Raw genomic sequence first — 22,410 nt, forward strand, 5'->3', positions numbered from 1 at the left:
TTGGTCAGAAACACCCAGCGGTTGCAAAGTGTCCAATTCTTTGATCCTGTAACGGGGGACACTGCAGTAGTCCTAAGCGTGAGAATTGGTGATAAAGGAAACTTTTCGGCGCCATTGTAACTTTGAATGGTCACTAAACAAAGCAGTCCTTAAGTGAGGACACCCTCCCAGATTAGATTAGAGGCAATACAGTCATCATGTCAGAGCAGTTTGAAGAGTGATGTTTTATTATTTAGTGTTTTATTAGCAGAATGTTATGCTGTTAGGCAATTAATTTTTCCAAGGGGCCACATGAGAAACCGGGACCATTGTGGACACTATCGCCTTGCTCCCCCCCCCTCCATAAGCTGCCACTTCTGATGCTGACTTTCTGCTACTGACCACTATGGCCTGTGGGCTAAATGTGGCCTGTGGGCTATAAAGTGCTTAGGTCTGCTATACCTCCCTTTCCTTCTTATATTCCAAAGAATCATGGAGGTATGTCTTTAAAAATGCCCTTTTGTTTAGATAATAGTTCTTGCATGTTTCTATCATGGTTATCTTCCTTACTCTCTGAGAAGTATCTGCTGCTGATTTTTTTTCATTCAGAATAAGTAGCCAATTCATTCTTTGTCTCTCACAGTGTCCTTCCACAATTGGTGAAGAAAAACAGTATAATCCTTTCTTACGGACTCACTGCCAGGAGATTCAGGAATCCATGGGCCTCCAGCGCCAAAGGGATGAGGACTGGGACACCTTCCGGGCCCGGGTACTGAAGGAAGTGCGACTACGAAAGGATGTCTACAAAGCAAACCTTTAAGTGGAGAGTTCAGTCCAGTGTAGGGGCTGAATCAGACTTCTGCGAGGAGCAGTGCAGGCACAAAATGAATTTTGTCACACAGAGAAACATCCAACTTGGATTAGTGGTCTTTATACCACAACATGATGGGAATGGCTGCCTTTACTTGATCTTTTTCTTCAGAAACTCTGATTCCAGTGCTGCTTATCCATTTACTATGATAAGTGGTGATACGATAATCCCTAGCATCGCATAACGGAGCGAGCTCCTGTTACTTGTCCCAGCTTCTGCCAACCTAGCAGTTCGAAAGCACGTAAAAATGCAAGTAGAAAAATAGGGACCACCTTTGGTGGGAAAGTAACAGTGTTCCGTGATTAGTCATGCCGGCCACATGATCATGGAGACGTCTTCAGACAGTGCTGGCTCGGGTTTTGAAATGGAGATGAGCACCGCCCCCTAGAGTCGGGAACGTCTAGCACATATGTGCGAGGGGAAGGTTTACCTTTACCTTATGATAAGTGGGATCACAGCCTCCCAGGAAGAGTCTCGTCTCATGGATGGCAGAGCAGATTTTTTTTTAAAAACCCACCATGCATCCCCAATTCCTACATGCTGTTTTTCTGCAGAAAGATAAAATATATAGCAAATTGATGCTGAAACAATTTTTGTGAGTTTAAGCAAAGTCTCTTGCAATTCACTACAAGGACGACTTCTCTTGTTTCCATTAGCGAGTAATCCACTGAGGCTATTTTTTGTCTTCCAGTTGTTGGCTGGCACTTGAGAAGGAAGTTTGGCCTTCCCTCCTTCCTCTGCCAAACTTTTCTTAAGAACCAAATCATCTTGCAACTTGCAGCCGTGTATGTTCGCGATTACTAGTGCTTTTGTTCCACTTTCCCCTATTTTAATAGGACTGAGAAGATTGGAATAACATCTACCACTACACCATGCACAGATTTCTTGAAAGAAAATGTCCAGGCTCAGATCAAGCATGTCAGTGTTAATGTAAAGTCTCTCAGCTCTCACTCTTCATAAAGCCCCAGGCCAAAAATTGCTCAAATTCCCGAGAGAGCAAGAAAATGGAAGAAGGAAGGCTGTTCGGAAGATACCGTTTGGTCTTTCAGCCTTCCTTCCACAGATCCCATGCAAGTTGCTTGCAGAAGATAGTTTAGGACAACTTTGTGATATTTAACTCAAGTGTCTCAGGACCATCGTCTTGAACTTAGTATTTGTGTTATTGTAAGTAATTAAAGTTACCGTTATCTATAATTGAACTGAGCAAAGGGTTTGAAAGAGATGCTTTGTAACATGCAACAATGTGAGCACAGCACTTCACATTGGGTCATTAAAGCAGCCCTCTGTTTTTCCAAGCTTGTGCAGCTGTTTTGAAAGTGATCCCTGAGCCAAGTGGCTTAATCTACACACTCATGGTTTTTGCACTTGTGAATACCTTCTGTGAATGCTTTGCACAGCCAAGTATAATTTAATTCCAGTTAGTCTCTTATTTGTTACAACACCAAGTCTTTATCAGACCAGTTTTTTAAATCTTGAATGAAATAGGAAATAGTCTTACCCCATTAGCTATTTTGTTTGGAGGAAGAGATTTGTCAGCTATACTTTTCAGTTTGGCCTTCTTTCTCAGAGTCTATGAACGCTGAATTCTGGAACCGAGAAATTTGGAACACTTGATTTGTATGTACTACTGAGAAATGTTTGCCAAATGTTGACGTTCTATGATACCACTAAAATGAAATGCCCATCATTTATAAGCGCTGTATCCTGCCTGCTGAATCTCAGGGAAAATATTTTTAGAGTCCTTAAAAATTGAACAATGACTTTTAAAGCAATCTTATTGTGAAATTGGAATCTACACAACTTTGTCAAAAAGGGAATCACATCAGCGGAGCTGAACCTGTGGAAGTTATATGTTGGAAATAAAGTCACTATGGAAGGGCGTGATCTTCTCTACACTGTTATGTTCAGGCTGCTAAACTACATACATTTGTAGTAGTAGCTATTTCTCCAGTGTTTACTCTCTTCTTATATTACCAGAACAGAAGGGGAATCTCCAGCCATGAAGATTTCTCCGTGGATTGGCCAGGGGGGGGGGGGAGCAGGAGGGAGATGGAATGGACAGTTCCTGCAGCACCCTGCCCGCCAAAAAGGGGCATGGGGCAGCCACACACACCCTACCTCATTTTCTACTTCCCCATCCTCCAGCAGCTGTGCTGGCCAAAAATGGGCTGTATGGAGGCCGCGCAGACCATTTCTGGCTGGCAGAGGCACTGCGGGGCCGGTCCTTTGAAATTTCCAGGCCGGCCCCGTGGGCCAGATTTAAGTACCATGTGGGCTGCATCCGGTCCATGGGGCTTGAGTTTGATACCCCTGTTCGAGACTTAGCAGAGGCACAACTTGTTCAATTCAATTAAAATGGATATTTTCTCAGGTACAAGTGGATTTGACTATCAAGATTCTGTTTTTACCAAATTATATCTGAAAAATGAAATCTGGAACTACACTAAAAATAGTCACACTGTTTTTGGCTCCAAAATATTTATTTTGACATATAAAATTGATTTTTATGTTCATGGTGCCGTTAAGGAATGGGCTTCTTAATATTTTTTGACAAATGCCTTAGTAGGTTTCCGTACTCGATATAAACTTCTGATGCAACATTGATCTTGAATAGCAATAGCACTTAGACTTATATACTGCTTTACAGCCCCCCTCTAAGTGGTTTACAGAGTCAACATATTGCCCCCAACAATCTGGATTCCTCATTTTATTGACCTCGGAAGGATGGAAGTCTGAGTCAACCTTGAGCCTGGTGAGATTTGAACTGCCAAATTGCAGTCAGCAGAAGTAGCCTGCAGTACTGCATTCTAACCACTGCCACCATGGCTCTTACAGGATTGTAAGTGTTGCTCTTATGTAACTGGGCAAGGAGAAGATTGAAGGGAACATGATATCTGTCTTCATCTTTCTGATGAAGGATTGTTTCTGAAGAATTGTTGTATAGAAAATAGGAAAAAATTATTCCAGAAGGCAAGGTGAGGAATGCCACATTAAAATTACAAGGAAGTAGATTTTCATTGGGCATTTTTTAAAAAGCCTCATGATAAGAGCTGTTCAACAGTGGGACGGATGCCATTTGTAAGTAGCATAATTAAATTTTCTTTGCTGAAGAGGTTTAAACAGAACATGGAGGGCCACCTTCAGAACAAAAGGACCACAGAGTATACAAACACTGTCGTCTATTGACTGAATACTATTGTACTTGCTGCATATAATACATTCCAACATGTATTCCAATAAAATGCTTTCTGAGAAATAAATGAGGACACATAGACATCCTTTTCTAGATTAATTGCACATTTATGGCTGTAAATCTCTTTTTTATCAGCTGAGTAATTTTTGTTTAGTTTCTCTGCCTAATTTTGCTAGCTTTTGGGAAGATTTATAAACTGTTTTGAGAGTATGAGGAGTCAATAAATACTTCATATGATTGGTTAAGAAGAATACCTGATTTGCCTTGCTGCATTGTATTTAAGTATTATTTCAATATTAGGCACAAGAGGAAGCAATTAACTTTTAACAACTTTTAATAGAAGGTTGAGGAATTTAATAGAATTATTGTTTTTCTATAAGAGAGACCCAAAGGCAATAACACTGAAAAAATTGTAAGATTTTGCATAGAATTTATTTTTTTATTGGAGGGAGCCAAAACTATCAGACTGTTCAGAATAAAAGAGAATACTAAATAAACAAAATATTGATTTTTGATCCAACTTAATATAAAATAAAAGTTTTTTTTTTAAAAAACTTTATTAAATTTAATAAAAATTAAGTCTAAGAATGACAAAAGAAAAACTACAGGAACAAAGAAAATCTGGTGAATTGAATTTTATGAAAACTATGTTGGAGGAACATCCAGCTAAAACAATACGAGCAGTGGAGACAAAAATCAAAGAGATTACATCAAATGATGCGAGAAATTTGAAAGATAAACAAGAAAGTGGGTTTTCTGGAACATAGAATGGATACAGAGATATATAGTATGAAGGTGATATGGATAATTTTGCCTTGAAGAAACAGAACAAATTGCAGTTATGATTTCATGTTATTCCAGAAGATGTTGGAGAAAATATAAAGAGTAAGATGGTTTGAGGCTTGGCACAACTACTGAATTGTCAGGAAGAAAAGAAAAATGGCAAAATGGGCAAAATTTATAGAATAAAGCCCTGCTATGCTGTGATTAGAAAAGTCCCAAGAGATTCATTGATTCATTTTGTAAAGAGAGGAAGCAGAGATCATGTTCTGGATTGCCATTTTAAAACTAAACTGAAGATTGATAATGTAGGTATAATTATCCTGAAAGAAATTTCTGTCAGAAGCTTGAGGGGGGAAAAACACTCTTTCTGACAGATATTTTAAAAAGAAAGAAAAATAAAAAAGATTCCATTTTGCTAGGATAAATTGGAAGGGATGGTGTTTACATATCAAGAAAGAAGATTTAGATTCTATAGAAGATGTCTATTTTAAAAAGTGAATACTTTTGTTCTCAAACACAAATTGACCATAGATCACACAAAAGAGGTGAGAAGTACAAAAAATAAACTACAATCAAGTGATGAACTTGGAAAACAAGAAGAGGCTGAAAAAACAAGGACACAGGATTTGGATGTGATTTTTTAAATGGATTATAAATATTTAGCAGGGAGTTTTAATCCACAAATATACATAGTCCATTTGATTTTATTTAACATTCACAAAGAGAGAATAATTTATCATGGACAAATGAACCTTCTGAAGGTTCTTTTACAATCCCCAGAAGTAAAAAGAAAACCAAAGGACTTCCTGCAAGTATTTTTGAACTCTGGTACCGTAGAATATCATACACCAGACTATCTACAAAAGAGGCCTTTTGTTGGAGTTACAGTGATATTTGTTTCCATTTTCACTGTTGCTGCAGACCAAATCTTTGGGGAAATTCCCGCTGATAAGAAATTGCCAGATGTACCAGCACGTTCCTTAGGCTAGTGTGTCAGGCGGATTGCTATTTTGTCACATAAAAGACAAAAGTTCATTGCCCAGCAGTTGTCTCAATTAGCCAGACAAGGGCAGGAAAACAACCAGTATTTATTTTGCAATTGCACAAAATAAATACATGATCAAATGTGCTGCTTTGCCAAGAAATGGACCAGGTGAAGGACCCCTAATACAAAGGCACCTAAAGTTTTATGCCAAGAAAAATATGCAAATGCAATTGCCTAATGATTTCCATATTGAAGTCAGGCTAATTCCAGAAATAACATTTATTTATTCAATTTCTATAGCTGCCTTCACAGCCAAGTCATTTTGAGCTGCTTACAATTCTAAAACTATAAAACACTGAAAACAATTAAAAACAATAAAACATCAAAATAAAAATAATATACAGCAGCCAGGATAGTTAGTAAACTTACAGTAAAGGCAAGGACCGGGACTCTTAATACATTCTGAGGCTCAGGTTCACCGCCAAGTTTTTAGTTTCACAAAAGATAGTTTATACTTTTTACTGTATGATTGCCCTTAAGTTTCAAGACTCCCTCTAACTGTCATGAACTAATTTAAGATTAATAGTCAACCACCATTTTAAATATGTCAACTTCCTCTTTGGATTTGATTCACACAAATACTCTTAAGCAGTAACCAGGAGTTAAGTCAATAAACCACAACTGGCTGGGACCATTCAAGACACTGAACACAGACCAAATGCTTTTGATTGGCAGGAGCTGGAATTAAAACCCAAGACTTGTCATGGCTTTCAAGTTCCTGTTCCTGGTTAAATGGAGACTAACAGTTTGAGTTGGTACAGACCTAGATTATTAGGTCACTGCTGAGTTGTTTTTTGGGGGGTGAGAAGTAATGTAGAAGATCAGGTAGTTAAGTTAATTCACTAAATGGAACATTTTGTGAAGGTTGACTCAGCCTTCCATCCTCCCGAGGTCAGTAAAATCAGGACCCAGATTGTTGGGGGCAATATGCCGATTATGTAAACCGCTTAGAGGAGGATATAAAGCACTGTAAAGCAGTATGTAAATTTAAGTGCTATTGCTATTGTCTAGTGCTAATCACATTATGTGAAGTTGACTTCCCTGCAGCCAGCCTTTGAGAAAAGATGGCTCAGAGTCCTTCATTCAAATCTCATTCCAGGAGTAATATTGGCAGGGCTAACATACCATATGTTGCTTTTCATAACTCTACAAGAGCATTTTTGGCTAAACTAGAAATGCGTGTTTACAGTCTATATATTTTGTCTGTGATCCATTAACGATCATGCAACAATTATTAAATTAAGTTCCAAAATGGCCCAGGAATCTATCAGGGTTTGATGTGAGGAAAGAGAGAGAGGAGAGAGAGTGGGGTAGGGGGAGAGGAGGGGAGGGGAGGGGAGGAGAGGAGAGGAAAGGAAAGGAAAGAAGGGAAGGGAAGGGAAGGGAAGGGAAGGGAAGGAAAGGAAAGGAAAGGGAAATGGAAGAAAAGAAAAGCATCACATCTTTGGAAATTGACTTTGGACTCTTATCTTGAAATTACCAAGGATAAAATCTTGCAGACCAATTTCCATATTATAAAGAACAGGTTTAAAGTGTTATATGGTTAATTTAGCATTTTAAAAAAACAAATATTACACTATATCTTTACTGCTCCAACAATTGCTTAAGTGTGAATTACCGGTATATTCAGTGGTGGGATTCAAATAATTTAACAACCTGTTCTCTGCCTTAATGACCAGCTGGGTACGTGTGGCTCAGTGGTCATGTGACTGGGTGGATGTGGCCAACTCAACATCACTCAAGTTGATGGGCGCTTCGCCTTAGCTGTTACAATGTAATAAGGGTTAACCAGAAAAGTAGTTTCTGTAAGCAGGGCAATAAAGATTAGGCTAGAAACAACACCAGAATGTTTCCTTCCTGCCTTTCTTACAGGATTAACCCTGCAAAGTGGAAAAAACAAAACGAGATTTTTTCCCAACAACCGGTTCTCCCAACTGCTTAGAAAGTTAACAACCGGTTCTCCCGAATAGGTGCGAACTGGCTGAATGCCACCACTGGGTATATTTAGTACCCAATGTTAAAGGAATTAAACAGACAAATATGCATAACATTTTAGGCTTTATTATTGCATTTTACTAAAGAAATTATTAGAATTCTAGCATGAATCCATGCCACCTTTTGAAGATAAAGATACAATGTTTTTCCTTTGAGCCAAAGTTATTTCCTCTGATGTGCAAAAAACAGCTTTTTTAGAGTCCATCAAAAAAACAATAGAGTTGTATTCTGAAGTCCTTAAGCATTGCAAGTAGTATTAAAAGAACAAACCTGGAGGGACGCAAACTTAATGAATGTGCTTCTACAATACAACAGCAGACTTGGAAGGGACCTTGGAGGTCTTCTAGTCCAACCCCCTGCCTAGGCAGGAAACCCTATACCATTTCAGACAAATGGCTATCCAACATCTTCTTAAAGACTTCCAGTGTTGGGGCATTCACAACTTCTGGAGGCAAGCTGTTCCACTGATTAATTTTTCTAACTGTCAGGAAATTTCTCCTCAGTTCTAAGTTGCTTCTCTCCTTGATTAGTTTCCACCCATTGCTTCTTGTTCTACTCTCAGGTGCCTTGGAAAGTAGTTTGACCCCCTCTTCTTTGTGGGAACCCCTGAGATATTGGAACACTGCTATCATGTCTCCTCTAGTCCTTCTTTCTATTAAACTAGACATACCCAGTTCCTGCAACCGTTCTTTATATGTTTTAGTCTCCAGTCCCCTAATCATCTTTGTTGCTCTTCTCTGCACTCTTTCTAGAGTCTCCACATCTTTTCTACATCATGGTGACCAAAACTGAATGCAGTATTCCAAGTGTGGTATTAACACTTCACGTGATCTTGATTCTATCCCTCTATTTATGCAGCCTAGAACTGTGTTGGCTTTTTTGGCAGCTGCTGCACACTGCTGGCTCATATTTAAATGGTTGTCCGATAGGACTCCAAGATCCCTTTCACACTTACTATTGTTGAGCAAGGTACCACCTATACCCGTGATGGCGAACCTATGGCACGCGTGCCACAAGTGGCACGCGGAGCCATTTGTCAGGGCACACGAGGCGCTGCCCTGTCAGCTGGCCAGCGCTCATGCGAGTGCTGGCCAGCTGAGTTCACCATTTTTAAAAGCTATTTTTCGCCTTCCCCAGGCTCCAGAGGCTTTATAGGAGCCTGGGGAGGGCAAAAAGAGCCCCCCGCCCCCCCGGAGGCTTCAGGGACCATCCCTGAAGCCTTCGGAACGCTTAAAACTACCCTCCGAGCAAACCGGAAGTGACTTGCATTATGCTCGACCCCCATGCGCTCCCCCCACTTATGGCACCATAAGTTGCCAAGGTTCGCCATCACTGACCTATACTGTACCTGTGCATTCTGTTTTTGTTGCCTAAATGTAGAACCTTACTCTTTTCACCATTGAATTTCATTTTATTAGATAGTGCCCAATGTTCAAGTTTGTCAAGATCCTTCTGTATCTTTAGCCTATCTTCTGGAGTGTTGGCTATTCCTGCCAGCTTGGTGTCATCTGCAAATTTGATGAGTTCCCCATTTATTCCCTCATCCAAATCATTGATGAAGATGTTGAAGAGTACTGGGCCTAAAACAGAGCCTTGGGGTACTCCACTGCATACTTCCATGAAGATGCAGTTCCATTGAGGACTATACGTTGAGTGCGGTTGGTCAGCCAGTTACGAATCCATCTGCTGGTGATGCTGTCTAACCCACATTCTTCTACTTTATCTAGTAGTAGGTTATGATCTACCTTATCAAATATAAACATTTACAGTAATGGTATAATTTAAGCATTAAAAAAAAGTTAAGGGGTAGCGTTATATGCCAAGGAAATACACATACTGTATCTATTAAATTCTGAGAATCAGAGCATGAGAGTCCAGTCAAGTGTTTGAGTCAGAATACAGAAAACAGGAATCACAACTACATGTATACTCTATATAACTCTTGGACTGTGCTATAGAATGTCAAATCAGGCATCAGTTCTGCTTCTGAATGAATTGAGGAAACTTTTAGGGGATCAGAGTTGTCACTATCATTGAAGATTTCAACTGGCAAGACATTTGTTGGAAAACAAATTCTGCAAGGGGCCAGCATTTCAGATTAGTCTCGCTGAGTGTTTCATTTTCCATAAGGCTTAAGAGCAGACAAGGAGACCAGCATTCCTAGATCTGATCCTAACCCATGTGGATCAGTGGTGGGTTGCTCTTACTGGCACTTCCGGTACACTGATCACGTGCTTGCACGTTCTGTTCGTGCACGTGTCTGACTTGCGCTGTGTGCGTGTGCACGATCCACCACCCCTGCGACAACCAGCTGATTGTTGGGGCTTGCACAGGCACCGCACGCTGTGCGCAAGTGTGTACTTTTCCATTTCCCATTAAAACAGCTATAGAGTGCAGGCGGGCGGGTGGGCCAAAAGAGCCACCATACCGGAATGCTTTAAGCTGCTCCGGACCACTGCCAGTACATCCGTATTGGTACATCCCACCTCTGGTGTGGATAAGCTGGTGGAAGAGGTAAAAGGAGTGGGAACCCTAGCAAGAACTTTGAAAGAAATCACCATGTAATTTTGAAATTTAAGACATAAAAGAAGAAATAGAAAAAAATGGACCGTAACTGTGCAGACTTCACACCAGATTTCAGGCAAGTAAAAAAAAGAAAAGAATATCATTATTCTATTAATTATAAAATTTGATCACCAGGCAGAGTTGGCTTTGTTGATAGGGGCACCCATATGACTAATGTAGATAAATAAATTCCACAAGCCTAAATTTGGACAATTAGAGTATTGGGAATTTCTCTGAAATAATTTACCAGAAGTATATTCACTGGATAAGAGCCTAATGCTGGGAACAATTGAGGGCAAAAGAAGAAGGGGCCAACAGAGTATGAAGTGGCTGGATGGAATCACCGAAGCAATAGGTGTGAGATTAAATGGACTCCAGAGGATGGCAGAGGACAGGAAGACCTGGAGGAATGTTGTCCATGGGGTCACAACGGGTTGGACAGGACTTCGCAACTAACAACAACTTATTCACACACCTTTCCAATGAGGAAAATAACATGAGAAAGAACTTAGGAAATTGCTCTGGATGCCCTGGGATTGTTTGACAGAACTGAGAGCTAAAAGGGGCAGGTATAGAAAACAGATGATAGTGAAATTACCAAAGAGGTTTATCAGCATAAAGCTTAAATTACAAAACAAAGTCAGATTTCAAGGTAACACAAGTTAAAACAGCCAAAAGAGCTTTTGGAACCATGTCAGTTGTGAAAGGACACACTAGTACAACAGCTAGAGGAAGACAGATGGAGTCTGACTTGGCAGTAGTTCCTGTGAGAAAGATCAGCTGGAATACTGTATGTAAATCAGGCCAAGCAACCCCGGTCTTCTTTTCTGGGAGAGTCACCTGTTGGGTTGACCATGGAAAATGTGGTGGACCTAATGTAGCCTGACTTTATGCAAGTTTCCAACCAAGCCTTCCAAGAGAGCCTAGTAGAGAAGAACTTGGATAAGAAGTTAAATAATGATTATATATCAAATTTGTGGACAACAGAAATATAGGGGGGGGGGAAAGCAAACACCTCAATGTTTCAGAAAGACTTTGAAAAGGACAATTGCTCTCATGAGCAAGAAGAAGATTGCAGAGAATATAATATCTGTCTTCATCTTTTTAAAGGATTGTTGTATAGAAAATGGGAAAGAAGGCAAGATAAGGAGTAATAGATTTAAATTACAAGGAAACCAATTTTCATTGGGTACCAGGGGAAACAAGTCTTTATTATAAGAGCTGTTCAATAGTGGAACAATGATATTGGAAGGCAATTAAATCATTGCTGGAGAAATTTAAATAGAAGATGGACCCTAACCCTTCAGAGTAGCTGCAGTAGTGAATTTGTGCACTGAGCATAACATTGGAGTGGATGATTCCTAACAACATTTCCACCAGCAGGGTCTCCTGCTTGACTTTGGACTAAATGACCTAAGGTCCCTTCCATAAGGTTAATCTGTTATCTGTTACTTACAGTTTATGATTCCATGTGCAGATGCACGTGGACACACACACACACACACACACACACACACACACACACACACACAGAGGCTGGTTTACTGTTGTGATTTAGGCATCAACTAGCAAATTGGCTAACTGGGTGACCTTGGATCAGTCATTCCCTCTTAGGCTAGCCATAGGAAGCACACAATGGCAAACTACTTCTGAAATCATGCCAAGAATGCCTCACGGATTTGCTCAGCTAATTGCCTGAGTTAACACTAACTATATGTGTTCTGACCCCCCCTTCTCATATACCAAAGCACTCCGAAACAAGGTCTCTGCAAGATGTTTTATTTACATACAGTTTAAATCTTGGCAGCAATCCAGGTTCAGATAACATGTTGGCAGCAATCCAGCCTGCCGAGGTCCAGATAACACGTTGGCAGCAATCCAGCCTGCCGAGGTCCAGATAACACGTTGGCAGCAATCCAGCCTGCCGAGGTCCAGATAACACCTTGGCAGCAATCCAACCTGCTGAGGTACGACACAGATTTGAGAGCGTCTCCAACTCTAATGATAAGTTGATTCCTGCAAAACAACTTTCGGAAAGTCCCTCCTTAAATAGCCTTGAGAGGAGCCTGATTACGATCACCTGAGTCCAATCATCTCTTGTAAATGTGTACCTGTTCTCTACGTCTATCAGCTCTCCATTGCCGGGCATCCAGAAACCATTCCCTTGCCTCCTCCCCACTGCTCCAAGGCATGACGTCAGGAGCACACTCCCTTTGGCTTTCACCACTGCTCCATGCCTCAGGTGCCTCCTGGTGGCCAACCAGCCTCTCTGATCCCTGCTCAGAGTCGGAACCCTGTCCAGGGTCCTCCATATCCTCCAGAGCCGACTCATAGGGACCCTCGCTGTTGGAGTCTGGTGGCAGCTCCAACAGCTCCTGCTGGGCCACAACAATATGACACATGTACAAGAATAGACACAAACAAAAAAAACCCCAGACATTCAAAATGGTAGCAATTCAGAAGAAAAAAATAGGAATGAACTTTCTACAACTGTCAGATGTTTTCATATTCTAGATTTATGAAAATGGATTTCTGATTCAGAAACTATTAGCTCCTATTATCCCGGTTATATAAAAAGGACAATAAATAATATATTCATTAATCCTAAAGTATACAAAAGCTGAATCTTATCCTTTGTACAGCTGAGGTGGAATGCAATCTTTGTTTTTCTAATTTATGTAAGGTTGATGTAAATTTTATTTATGCTCTCTAATCTTCTCTCTTTCCATATATATCCAGTATCCCAAGTGAACATTTGTTTATGATTTCCATTCCTGTTTACATATATGTATAAACAGGAATGTATATATATATAAACAGGAATGGAAATCATAAACAAATGTTCACTTGGGATACTGTTGCAATGTTCAGCTGTAGCACAACATCCACCGCAGTGTAGCAGTTAAATTGCTTTATGGGGACTAGACAATCAGAGAGCAAATAGTCCAGGATGAAGTAGTATCTTAATATCCTATTTTGGCAAAGTCTTGCTCACTTAAAGTAGGGTTGTCTTCCTATGGATGAAGTTTATTAGTTCTGGGGTGGATGGACTTTATTGACTTTGAATGGATGAAATGTTCTAAACTCAAACATTTCTTTATCTATTTATACCCTCACATTAGCCCAAAGAAGCACAACAATTATTGAACCAAGTGGTCTAAAATCCACAGTAGTTTCAATAATAGTAATGATGCATCATAAAAAGCAGGATTATGTTGAAATGCTTTCTGGTAATAAACAAGGATACCTAGACCAGGGTTTAGCAACCTGTGGCTCTGGAGCCACATGTGGTTCAATACCTCTGCTCTGGCTCCCTTTCACCAGCCGGCACCACAATTTTGAGAGGAGTGTCTGTTTGGGGGGGTGGAAGCAGGGCGTGCCAGGAGGAGATTCTATGGCAAGGGGCGGGTTTTCCGGTCAGCTCCACAACTGATAGGACTTTCAGTTAGGACAGGTAGAGGAAAAAGGAAGCCACGCTAGGAGGAGATTCTATGGTGGGGAAACCGGACTTCTGGTCAGCACCAGAATTGAATGGGAGGCCTCCAGTTCGGACCTTTGTAGCTCTTTGAGTGTTTAAGGTTGCCAACCCCTGGCCTAAACCAACAAACAGTCAGAAGAACATTCATGAGCTTTTATGCTTTCCTCTATTTAAGCAGTAAAGTTCACATTTTATTTATCTCGGGGGTTTAGGGTTTCGTGGTGAACCAAAGTAAATATCAGAATTAGTGTGCAGGGAAAGATGCCACACAACAAATCCAGACTATGATCAAGACTTTGTCTGAATTCCTCTCCAGATTCTCAGGGAGACCTTGAGCTCCATCTAGAAGTTTTGGTCCATAGGTCTAAACAAATATTTCCTGGGGATATTGTTGCTGTGTTCGGGTGTATGAAGCACAACATCCACTGCAGTGAAGTGGTTAAATTTCTTTATGGGAATCAGATACTCATCAAGCAAAGAGTCAAGAATAAAGCTGTACTTTAATGTCCCAACTTGGCAAAGTTTTGCTCACTAAAAGTAGGGCTCTCTTCCCATGGATGGATTTTATTAGTTCTTGGATGGATGGACTGTATTGGCTTTGGGTGGATGAAATGTTCTAAACTTTGAACATTTGCTCTCCTTTTAAAATACACAAATAACGGCTTCCCCTTTAGCTCTACTTCATGCAAACAGATTAAGCTATCCTACATATTTTGTTTGGCAGGAATTGGAAATGACAACCCAAAGCTTATCATTGCTTTCAATTTTCATGTCCTTGAATAGACAGGGGCTTCAATTCTGGCACAAACTTTGCATAAGGGGCCAGAGCAATGGGAATGGTAAGGGCGTAATTCCATTAACCTACTTTGGAAGCTGAATGTTCAGTGCCTTAGCATGCTATGTGAATCTGGTTCTTCTCAAGGGTGATTTCAGGAAAGGGGTCAGAATTCTTTCTGCAAATTTAAGTTCAGGCTTATTGATCATTTGACAGGGTATACAGTATGCACATGTGTATATGTGTGTAGCTCTCTGTTCCTCTCTCTTTCTCTCTATCAATCACTATACAGCATTTTCCCATAATGGGAATTTTATGGATCTAAGGAAGTGGCTTGTAATCCATGACATCTTATTAACAAACAATTTTATTTGTTTCTAAAATGCCACAGCAATCCCATTTTGTACAGACGTAAACTACAAAATAGTACAACTTTAGAAAGCAGTTGAGAACTATCAGTGATGTGGGTATCTTGTAAAAGGGTACTTGAATAATCTAGCATAGAGAAATGGACAGAAGTGTACCGAAGATTATGAATTTTAGCTGATTTTACTAGATGGGCAGAAACATAACCTGATCCCATGCCATACAGAACTTTATAGGTGATAACCAACTCCTAATTACACTCAGAAGCTCACTGGCAACCAGTGCAACTTATATGGGCATGCCTGTTGTGGCCTAGTAGGAGCCGTTGGAGCTGCCACCCGACTCCGACAGCCAGGGTCCCTATGAGTCGGCTCTGGAGGATGTGGAGGACCCTGGACAGGGTTCCGAATCCGAGCAGGGTGCAGAGAGGCTGGTTGGCCACCAGGAGGCACCTGAGCCTTGGACCAGTGGGGAGGAGACAAGGGAGTGTGATCCAGACGTCAGCAGTGAGTTGTTCCTGGATGCCCGGCACCGGAGAGCTAATAGGCGTAAGGAACAGTTGCGCAGTTACAGGAGTTAATTGCACTCGGCTGGTGGTAATTAGGCTCCTCTCCAGACTATAAAAGGACTGCTTGTGCACACGTCCCTTTTACAGAAGTCAATGCATTAACTAATGTTGGAGAACAGTATTGTGAGCTTGGCAGGCTGGATTGCTGCCAAGGCTTATCTGTGTTGGATTGCTGCCCAGGCTTGTCTGTGCCGGTTTGCTGCCAAGGACCTGTCTGTCTGTTAATAAATTCTGTAAAGTATCTTTGGCTCGGAGTGTGTTGGTGTGGGACGAGGGGGGGTCAGAACAGATTTACTTCTGCCCAAAACGAACCTCCATCGAACTACAACGGAGCACCTGCATGCTGAGAATGCCAGTTGGCTCAACAGATTGCTTTGCTAACCCCCCCCACCCCAAGCCATGGAGGAAATGCCCAGTGGCTACACCAGACAAGTTTGATGGCAACCAAGCTATGTTTGCAGCGTTCTTGGAACAATGCCAGCTGTTGATCAGCTTGAGAGCAGAGGACTGTCCCACCGACCGGAAGAAGGTGGGATTTATCATCAGCTTGCTCTCAGGCACAGCTGCTCATTGGGCTACTCCGTTGCTATCTCAGCCTAGCCCTCTGCTGGATGATTTCCAGGGCTTTTGTAATCATCTCCAGCTGATGTTTGAGGATCCCATTAAGGGGGAAACAGCCACCAGACTACTCAAGTCATTGCAGCAGGGTCGTGGCTCCTTGCAGGATTATGTCAGTGAATTCCGGCTGCTTAGTCAGGACTCAGCTTGGAATGAGCCAGCCCTCCGAGAGTCTTTCAATCTAAGAACAAGCACAACTGGTGCTCCATATGAATCTGTGCCAAGGCCCACTTGGCCACAGCTTCTAGCTCCTCTTTAAGCAAAACCTGTGAGTCCTTGATGGCGTTGAATGGGAAAGTATAGTCCCATCTAAGACTTACAGTGAGATGGACAATCCAAAGATGAAGGGGACGGGAAGGAATATCCACAAATACTTGGTCTTGACTGAGCATGTCTGTTCTCCCCCCCATTCAGACCCACACAAGGTTCAGACACTAGGAAAAAACATTGAAGACATTATTTAGTTTGTCCAGTGTTGAGATATAAAGCTGAGTATCATCTAAATATTATGATACCAGATGCCAAATGATGGATGACCTCCCCCTTTCAGTCAACACAGACTGAAACCAGATGTTTTGAAAGAAGAGAAAACTCTGTGACATGATGTCCTCCAACTCTAAACCCCACAGTTAGTCCAGAAGGAAATAATGATAAAGCCACTGGATCAAGGAGCACAAGAATCAGTGCACTCCCCTTCTACTCTGCAAAAATACCATCAGCAAATACAACCAATGGTATCCCAACAGTGACGTGCGGTGAGGTTTATGGCTGGTGAGGCACTGACACAGTGCTGAGTTTCAAATATTTTTAGACTTGTGAACTTCAACTCCCAGAATTCCACAGCCAGGCATGCTCAGTTCCAATTTAAAGCGACAGCATTTGTTTTTCTCCTTTGCTCCTTCTTTCTTTTTCTTCTCCTTCCCCTCCTTCCTCCCTCTCTCCCTTCCTCCCCCTCTCTCAAACACACACACACACACACACACACACACACACAGAAGTTTGATTGGACTATCTCTCCTACCCCTTCCCTCTCTCACTCACTCTCAAACAACCCCCCCCCCCACACACAAAAGTTGGATTGGATATCTTTTCCAGTGGCTTGAAAGCAGCTCCTCTGCCATCCCCCCCCATTCCCCTGCTGCCTTTCCCAAACACCTCCACCATTGCAAATGCATCCTGCTGTCTGGGTGGGAAATGCCTGGAACACAATAAAGCCCACCCATCACCTCCTGCTGGCAGGCTGGGGTGAGAGGAGAGGCAGAGAAGCTGGAGGGGAGCCGATCCGAGCCTTCCAAAAGAAAGAGGCTGGGGGGAAGTGTGTGTACTACAGCATGGCTCTTTGCCTGGCTTCCTGCCTCCTCCTGTGGTCTCCTCAGTGCTCGCTTGTGCTCTCCCTCCCCAAGTGTAGTTTGATTGCAGGTGGAGCCACGTTGCCTTTTCAAACTTGTAATCAGTGAAGCTGGGCTAAATTTTTATATAGTTTTATCCAGCTGTGTGTGTGTGAGAGAGAAATGAATGGGGGCCTGGGGAGGAAGTCACTACACTTGGGGAGGGAGAGCACCAGTGAGGTTAAGCAGAGTCATCCACGGTGAGGCAGCAACTAGCTCAGCTTTTTCCTTTTACTTTTTTTTTTCATGATGAGAGTGGTGAGGCTGTGCCTCACTTGCCTCACCTGACTGCACGTCACTGTATCCCAATATAGAATCCCAGCCTAAACTGAGTCTGGGAAGATCCCTCTGGATCTTCACAATTGCTGGTTGATCACCTTTTCAAAAATCTCCATTACAAAGTTTGTGGACAGGATAATAACTGCTCAAAACCATCAAGTCAAAGGATTACTTCCTTCTACACCAGTAATGGGGAACTATGGCACGGGTGCCCAAAGTGGCATGTGGAGCCATGTTGCCTGGCATGCAGAGCATCTCCCATTCCTCTTCCGGGTTTCTGGTGCACGTGCGCCCACGACGATCAACTGGCCTTTAGGCGTGCGGCATTGCCAGAAACCGGAAGAGCTGGTCTTCTGCTTTTTGGCATAAGCATGCACACTGGCCAGCTGATCATCATGGGTGCATGCGCACCAATAACCGGAAGACTTGCTGGCCAGCACTTATTTGCACACTGGAACCTGGAAGTTAATTTTCTGGTGCACATATGCCCCCTGAGCAGCTCATCTTTCTGGTCACGGCCCAGACAAATGCATGCAAAGTACTCCCTTTTTGGTACTCAGTGCCATGCGTGTACGCACACTCCCTTTTCAGCACTTAGTGCTAAAAAGGTTCACCATCACTGTTCTAGGCCAAAGAGAACAGCATCTTTCACACAGAAGCCAACACCACTGTGTAGCCCCAATTATACATCTCCTCCTGGGCAGCTTTGAGCACCCAGGAAGTAGCTGGATTTAATAGACAGGTCACTAAACCCACTTTTTGGAGGCCCCTATCAATTTCTTCAGGAGTCACAGGTTCAAATTCATCCCAGATGACTGTAAAAGACCATGTTTCAGGCACCTCAACTGAATCTGCCTACTCGTTCAACTCCACATGGATTTGAATGATTTTGTCTACCAGATAGTTAGAATCTTCTTTACAGTGCCCCTGCAGAGGTTGTCACCTTAAATAAGGCCATTAGATGATCAGCAGCAGACACAATAAGGGCTGAGAAGTATTGAGATTTTTCCATCTGTATTCAAGCAATGTAACCCAAACACTGTATGAGCTGTTACTCATGTTTGATCAGATTCATTCCTCATTTTCCTCCAATGGCATTTCAGGCATTTCACCTCCTGAAGTTCCAAGGTAAATCAAAGTAAATACCAAGATTAGTGTAGCATAGCGGGGTGATAATTAAGTAATCAAAAAGTCATCTACCCCTAGCAATAGCCACTGAGTCATGCATATGATATGGGCAGTCTATTAAGTAAACAAACAAATGTATACCAATCTCCTCTAATGGCAAATCATATTGAAACTATCCAGAAGGTAACTACTAGTAAGCATTGGACATTTGATGTCTTGGAACAGGTTATCATGGAAGCCATGAACTTCTGAATTACCCTGGAGGTGTAATTGGGAGGTGACAAATGGAAATCGCCACAGACGTACAGCTACTAAATCCAGCAGATCAGACTGGAGGATGTCAAGCAGAGGGCAAAGCAGCCCACCAGCAATATTCTACTGTTGCCAAAAGCACAGCTTTAACTAGAGGACCTCACAACTAGGTATCTATGGGAAAGTGCTTCTGAGAACCCTGAATGATTCATTGAGGACAATGGCCACATCTTTGTCCCTTCCTGGAAATTTCAGTTGCTACAAAACTAATGCTTTTTTTCCCAAAGCAATAGTGAAATCAGTTTGTTGCAGTACCGGTTCTGTGTGTGTGGCTTTGTGGGCTTGGCAAGGGAAGGATACTGCAAAATCTCCATTCCCTCCCCACCCCACTAACCTGCTTTCCAGCTCCCTTCTCCTGTTCAGGGCAACAAAAGAAGATCAGCTGGAGGCAGCAGGGGCGGGGCCAGCCTATTTGCCGATTCTCTGAACTATTCAAAATTTCCACTACCGGTTCTCCAGAACCTGCCAGAACTGGTTGAATACTACCTCTGCCTCTGTCCCTTTCTTTCTCTAATACTCAGAGTCTAGTCATTCTTCAGGCATTTTAACATCAGGGGTGAGAACCCATCGTTTCCCACTAACTCAACACCCAGTTCGAACTTAGAGCCACTGGCACCCAGACATCTGTATCACCCCAACCAGGGATATGGTTCATCATGCCAGCCCCACTAAAGAGTGGGATGTTTGCTTCAGAATGGTATTCTCTCAGATTCTGTTCATGATGCCAAATGTTAGGCCACCCAACAGCTAGTTGAGAGCCAATAAATTAAGGTGGAAATAAACAACACATGTCTCGTGCATACGCGTCATGGTCTATATAAGATAAGGGTATGAGAGAGTAATCAATGATCAATATGGAATGCACAGGTAAGTAATTCAAGTAATTTAATGTGGGGGTGATACTGTCATCCTTTCAAAGGTACTTCAAACAAACAAAAAACCAAGCCATGAGTACTAACACTGCTTTTATTGTAAGGTTACAGTGACTGAATCTTGCAAGTCTGAAAGCACTTCTCCCCAGCTGGCTTTTACTTTCCAGGAAACTGGGAGGATCCCTTTTCTCTGCACTTACTTCTTCTGTGATTCTGGGAATTAGCTTCAGCATGAGCTTTGTCTAGACTATGATCCTCCTCCTCCTGTCTCCCAAGATTATTCTGTATCCCATTAGAGAGACAGAGCAATACAGGTAGTCCTCGAGTTACGACCACAATCGAGCCCAAATTTTATGTTGCTAAGTGAAACATTTGTTGACTTTGCCCCATTGTACGACTTTTCTTGCCACAGTTCTTAAGTGAATCATTGCATTTGTTAAGTTGGTCATGCAGTTGTTAAGTGAATCTGGATTCCTCCTTGATTTTGCTTGTCGGAAGGTCACAAAAGCTGTTCACATGATCTTGAGACGTTGCAGCTTTCATAAACATGAACCCCTTGCCAAGCATCTGAATCATTGATCATGTGACCATGGGGATATTGCAGCGATTGTAAGTGTGAAAAATGGTCATAAGTCAGATTTTTCGGTGCCATTGTAACTTGGAACGGTCACTAAATGAACTGTTTTAAGTCAAGGACTACCTGTGTAGAGTTCTTAAGGTAACCCAGGGAAAGGGGGATCACATCTCTACACTTTCTTGTCATTTCTTCCCCAATGATTTGCAGAAGTTACGTACAGTTGTGGCAGCTTTTTCTGCAAAATCGTCAAAACGAGGGAAAACTCCAACTGCTCTGATTTGGTGTAGACACAGGTAGACATAAGAAAAACCCCATATTTTTATTTGTTTTTCAATCACATACCACATTCCACTTTGCTCTTGGATTTCAAATAAATCACGTAAAGCACCAAGGAATTGAGATCTATGAAATCATTGAGGAGATCTCTAGATGAAAATAAACACTTAACGGTTGCAGTCATCAGAGTTACAACAAATGACACGAACAACTGGTTTTACTACTAATTTCAGAATTTCACATATAATCGCTGTGCTACATTTCTTCATAATAATTGGTTTCCTCTGTCCTATGGGGAAGAAAAAAAGTGACTTTAGTTAGCAAAAAATAAATGTAATCATTCACTTCACTAACTTTTATCTTTTGTTGATGATGAAAGGTCCTAGATAGATTACCCTTTCCTCATTTGGTCAAGAAGTCATTACCTGCTTGGCCAGGCATGGAGCACATCCACATTATTCCAAACTCTTGCTTCTTTCATGTGAAAAATGTGTTTCACATGAACAGCAAGACTGAGACCGGGGCAGGGTGGTGAGGTCTGAATGTGACCTATGTGCTCCCTTGAAAACAACCCTGATATCTGAAAAAATCAGCGGGCTGCCTGATAATGCACTGGCAATCCCGCTATTAAGCATTTTGCTCGCCCAATAAACAAAGTCTTGTAGAGGAGCCTCAATTTGAAGAAATGAATAACATTGCATAAACTATTGATAAAGAATTGTCCCTCGTTGTTCCTCTTGAACAATACTTAGTGCAACCCTTGCAGTTGTTCCTGGGTCCAGATTAATCTAGTCCAGGGGTGCTAAGCTCAAGGACTGTTGTCTGGATTCGACCCATGAGGTACTTAGGTCTGGCCCATGGGGCCACCCTGGAAACAGTGAAGGACACGCGTGTCCCTCCCGAGCTCTGTTTTCGCTGGCAGAGGGCTGCAGGAGACAATCGCAGCAGAAAACGGAGCTCAGGAGCCTATTTTCATTGGCAAAGTGCTCTGGTCACCACAGGCACCTCGACACTAGTGACAACAAGCTAGTCACGCTCCCTGGCCACCCCTCCCCCAAGGCCAAACACAAACCTGATGTAGCGCTCAATGATTTCAGGTTTGACACCCCTGATCTAGTCAGTTCTATTGTATGGATACCTGAGATACTAATGCAAATTTTGGTCGGCTCTGGAAGCTACTTATTGCAGGATTCTTTCAATCCTGAAAGGTGCCTCCTGAATTCAAAGAATCCCTGACATGTTATTGCTACAATGGCTGACTCCATAATGATTGGGTACCATATTGCCTAACTTCAGAGAGAAGCAGAAATTTTGTTAAAGACAGGGAGATGTACTCATCTCT

The 22,410-nt window shown here is 42.1% G+C and overlaps 1 protein-coding gene across 1 annotated transcript in view; it reads left to right on the plus strand.

Annotated features, from left to right (window-relative positions):
• Positions 1 to 4,317, plus strand: part of PNKD (PNKD metallo-beta-lactamase domain containing) — a 45,045-nt gene extending 40,728 nt beyond the window's left edge. Inside the window, exon 9 of the mRNA XM_081935833.1 lies at positions 623 to 4,317. Within this exon, the coding sequence (XP_081791959.1) occupies positions 623 to 799 (177 nt within the window). The 3' untranslated portion in view covers positions 800 to 4,317. The remainder of the gene's footprint in view (positions 1 to 622) is intronic.
• Positions 4,318 to 22,410: the final 18,093 nt, after the last annotated feature.

Source organism: Natrix helvetica, assembly GCF_964273705.1.
Source record: "Natrix helvetica genome assembly, chromosome: 1".
Taxonomy (NCBI): Eukaryota; Metazoa; Chordata; class Lepidosauria; order Squamata; family Natricidae; genus Natrix; species Natrix helvetica.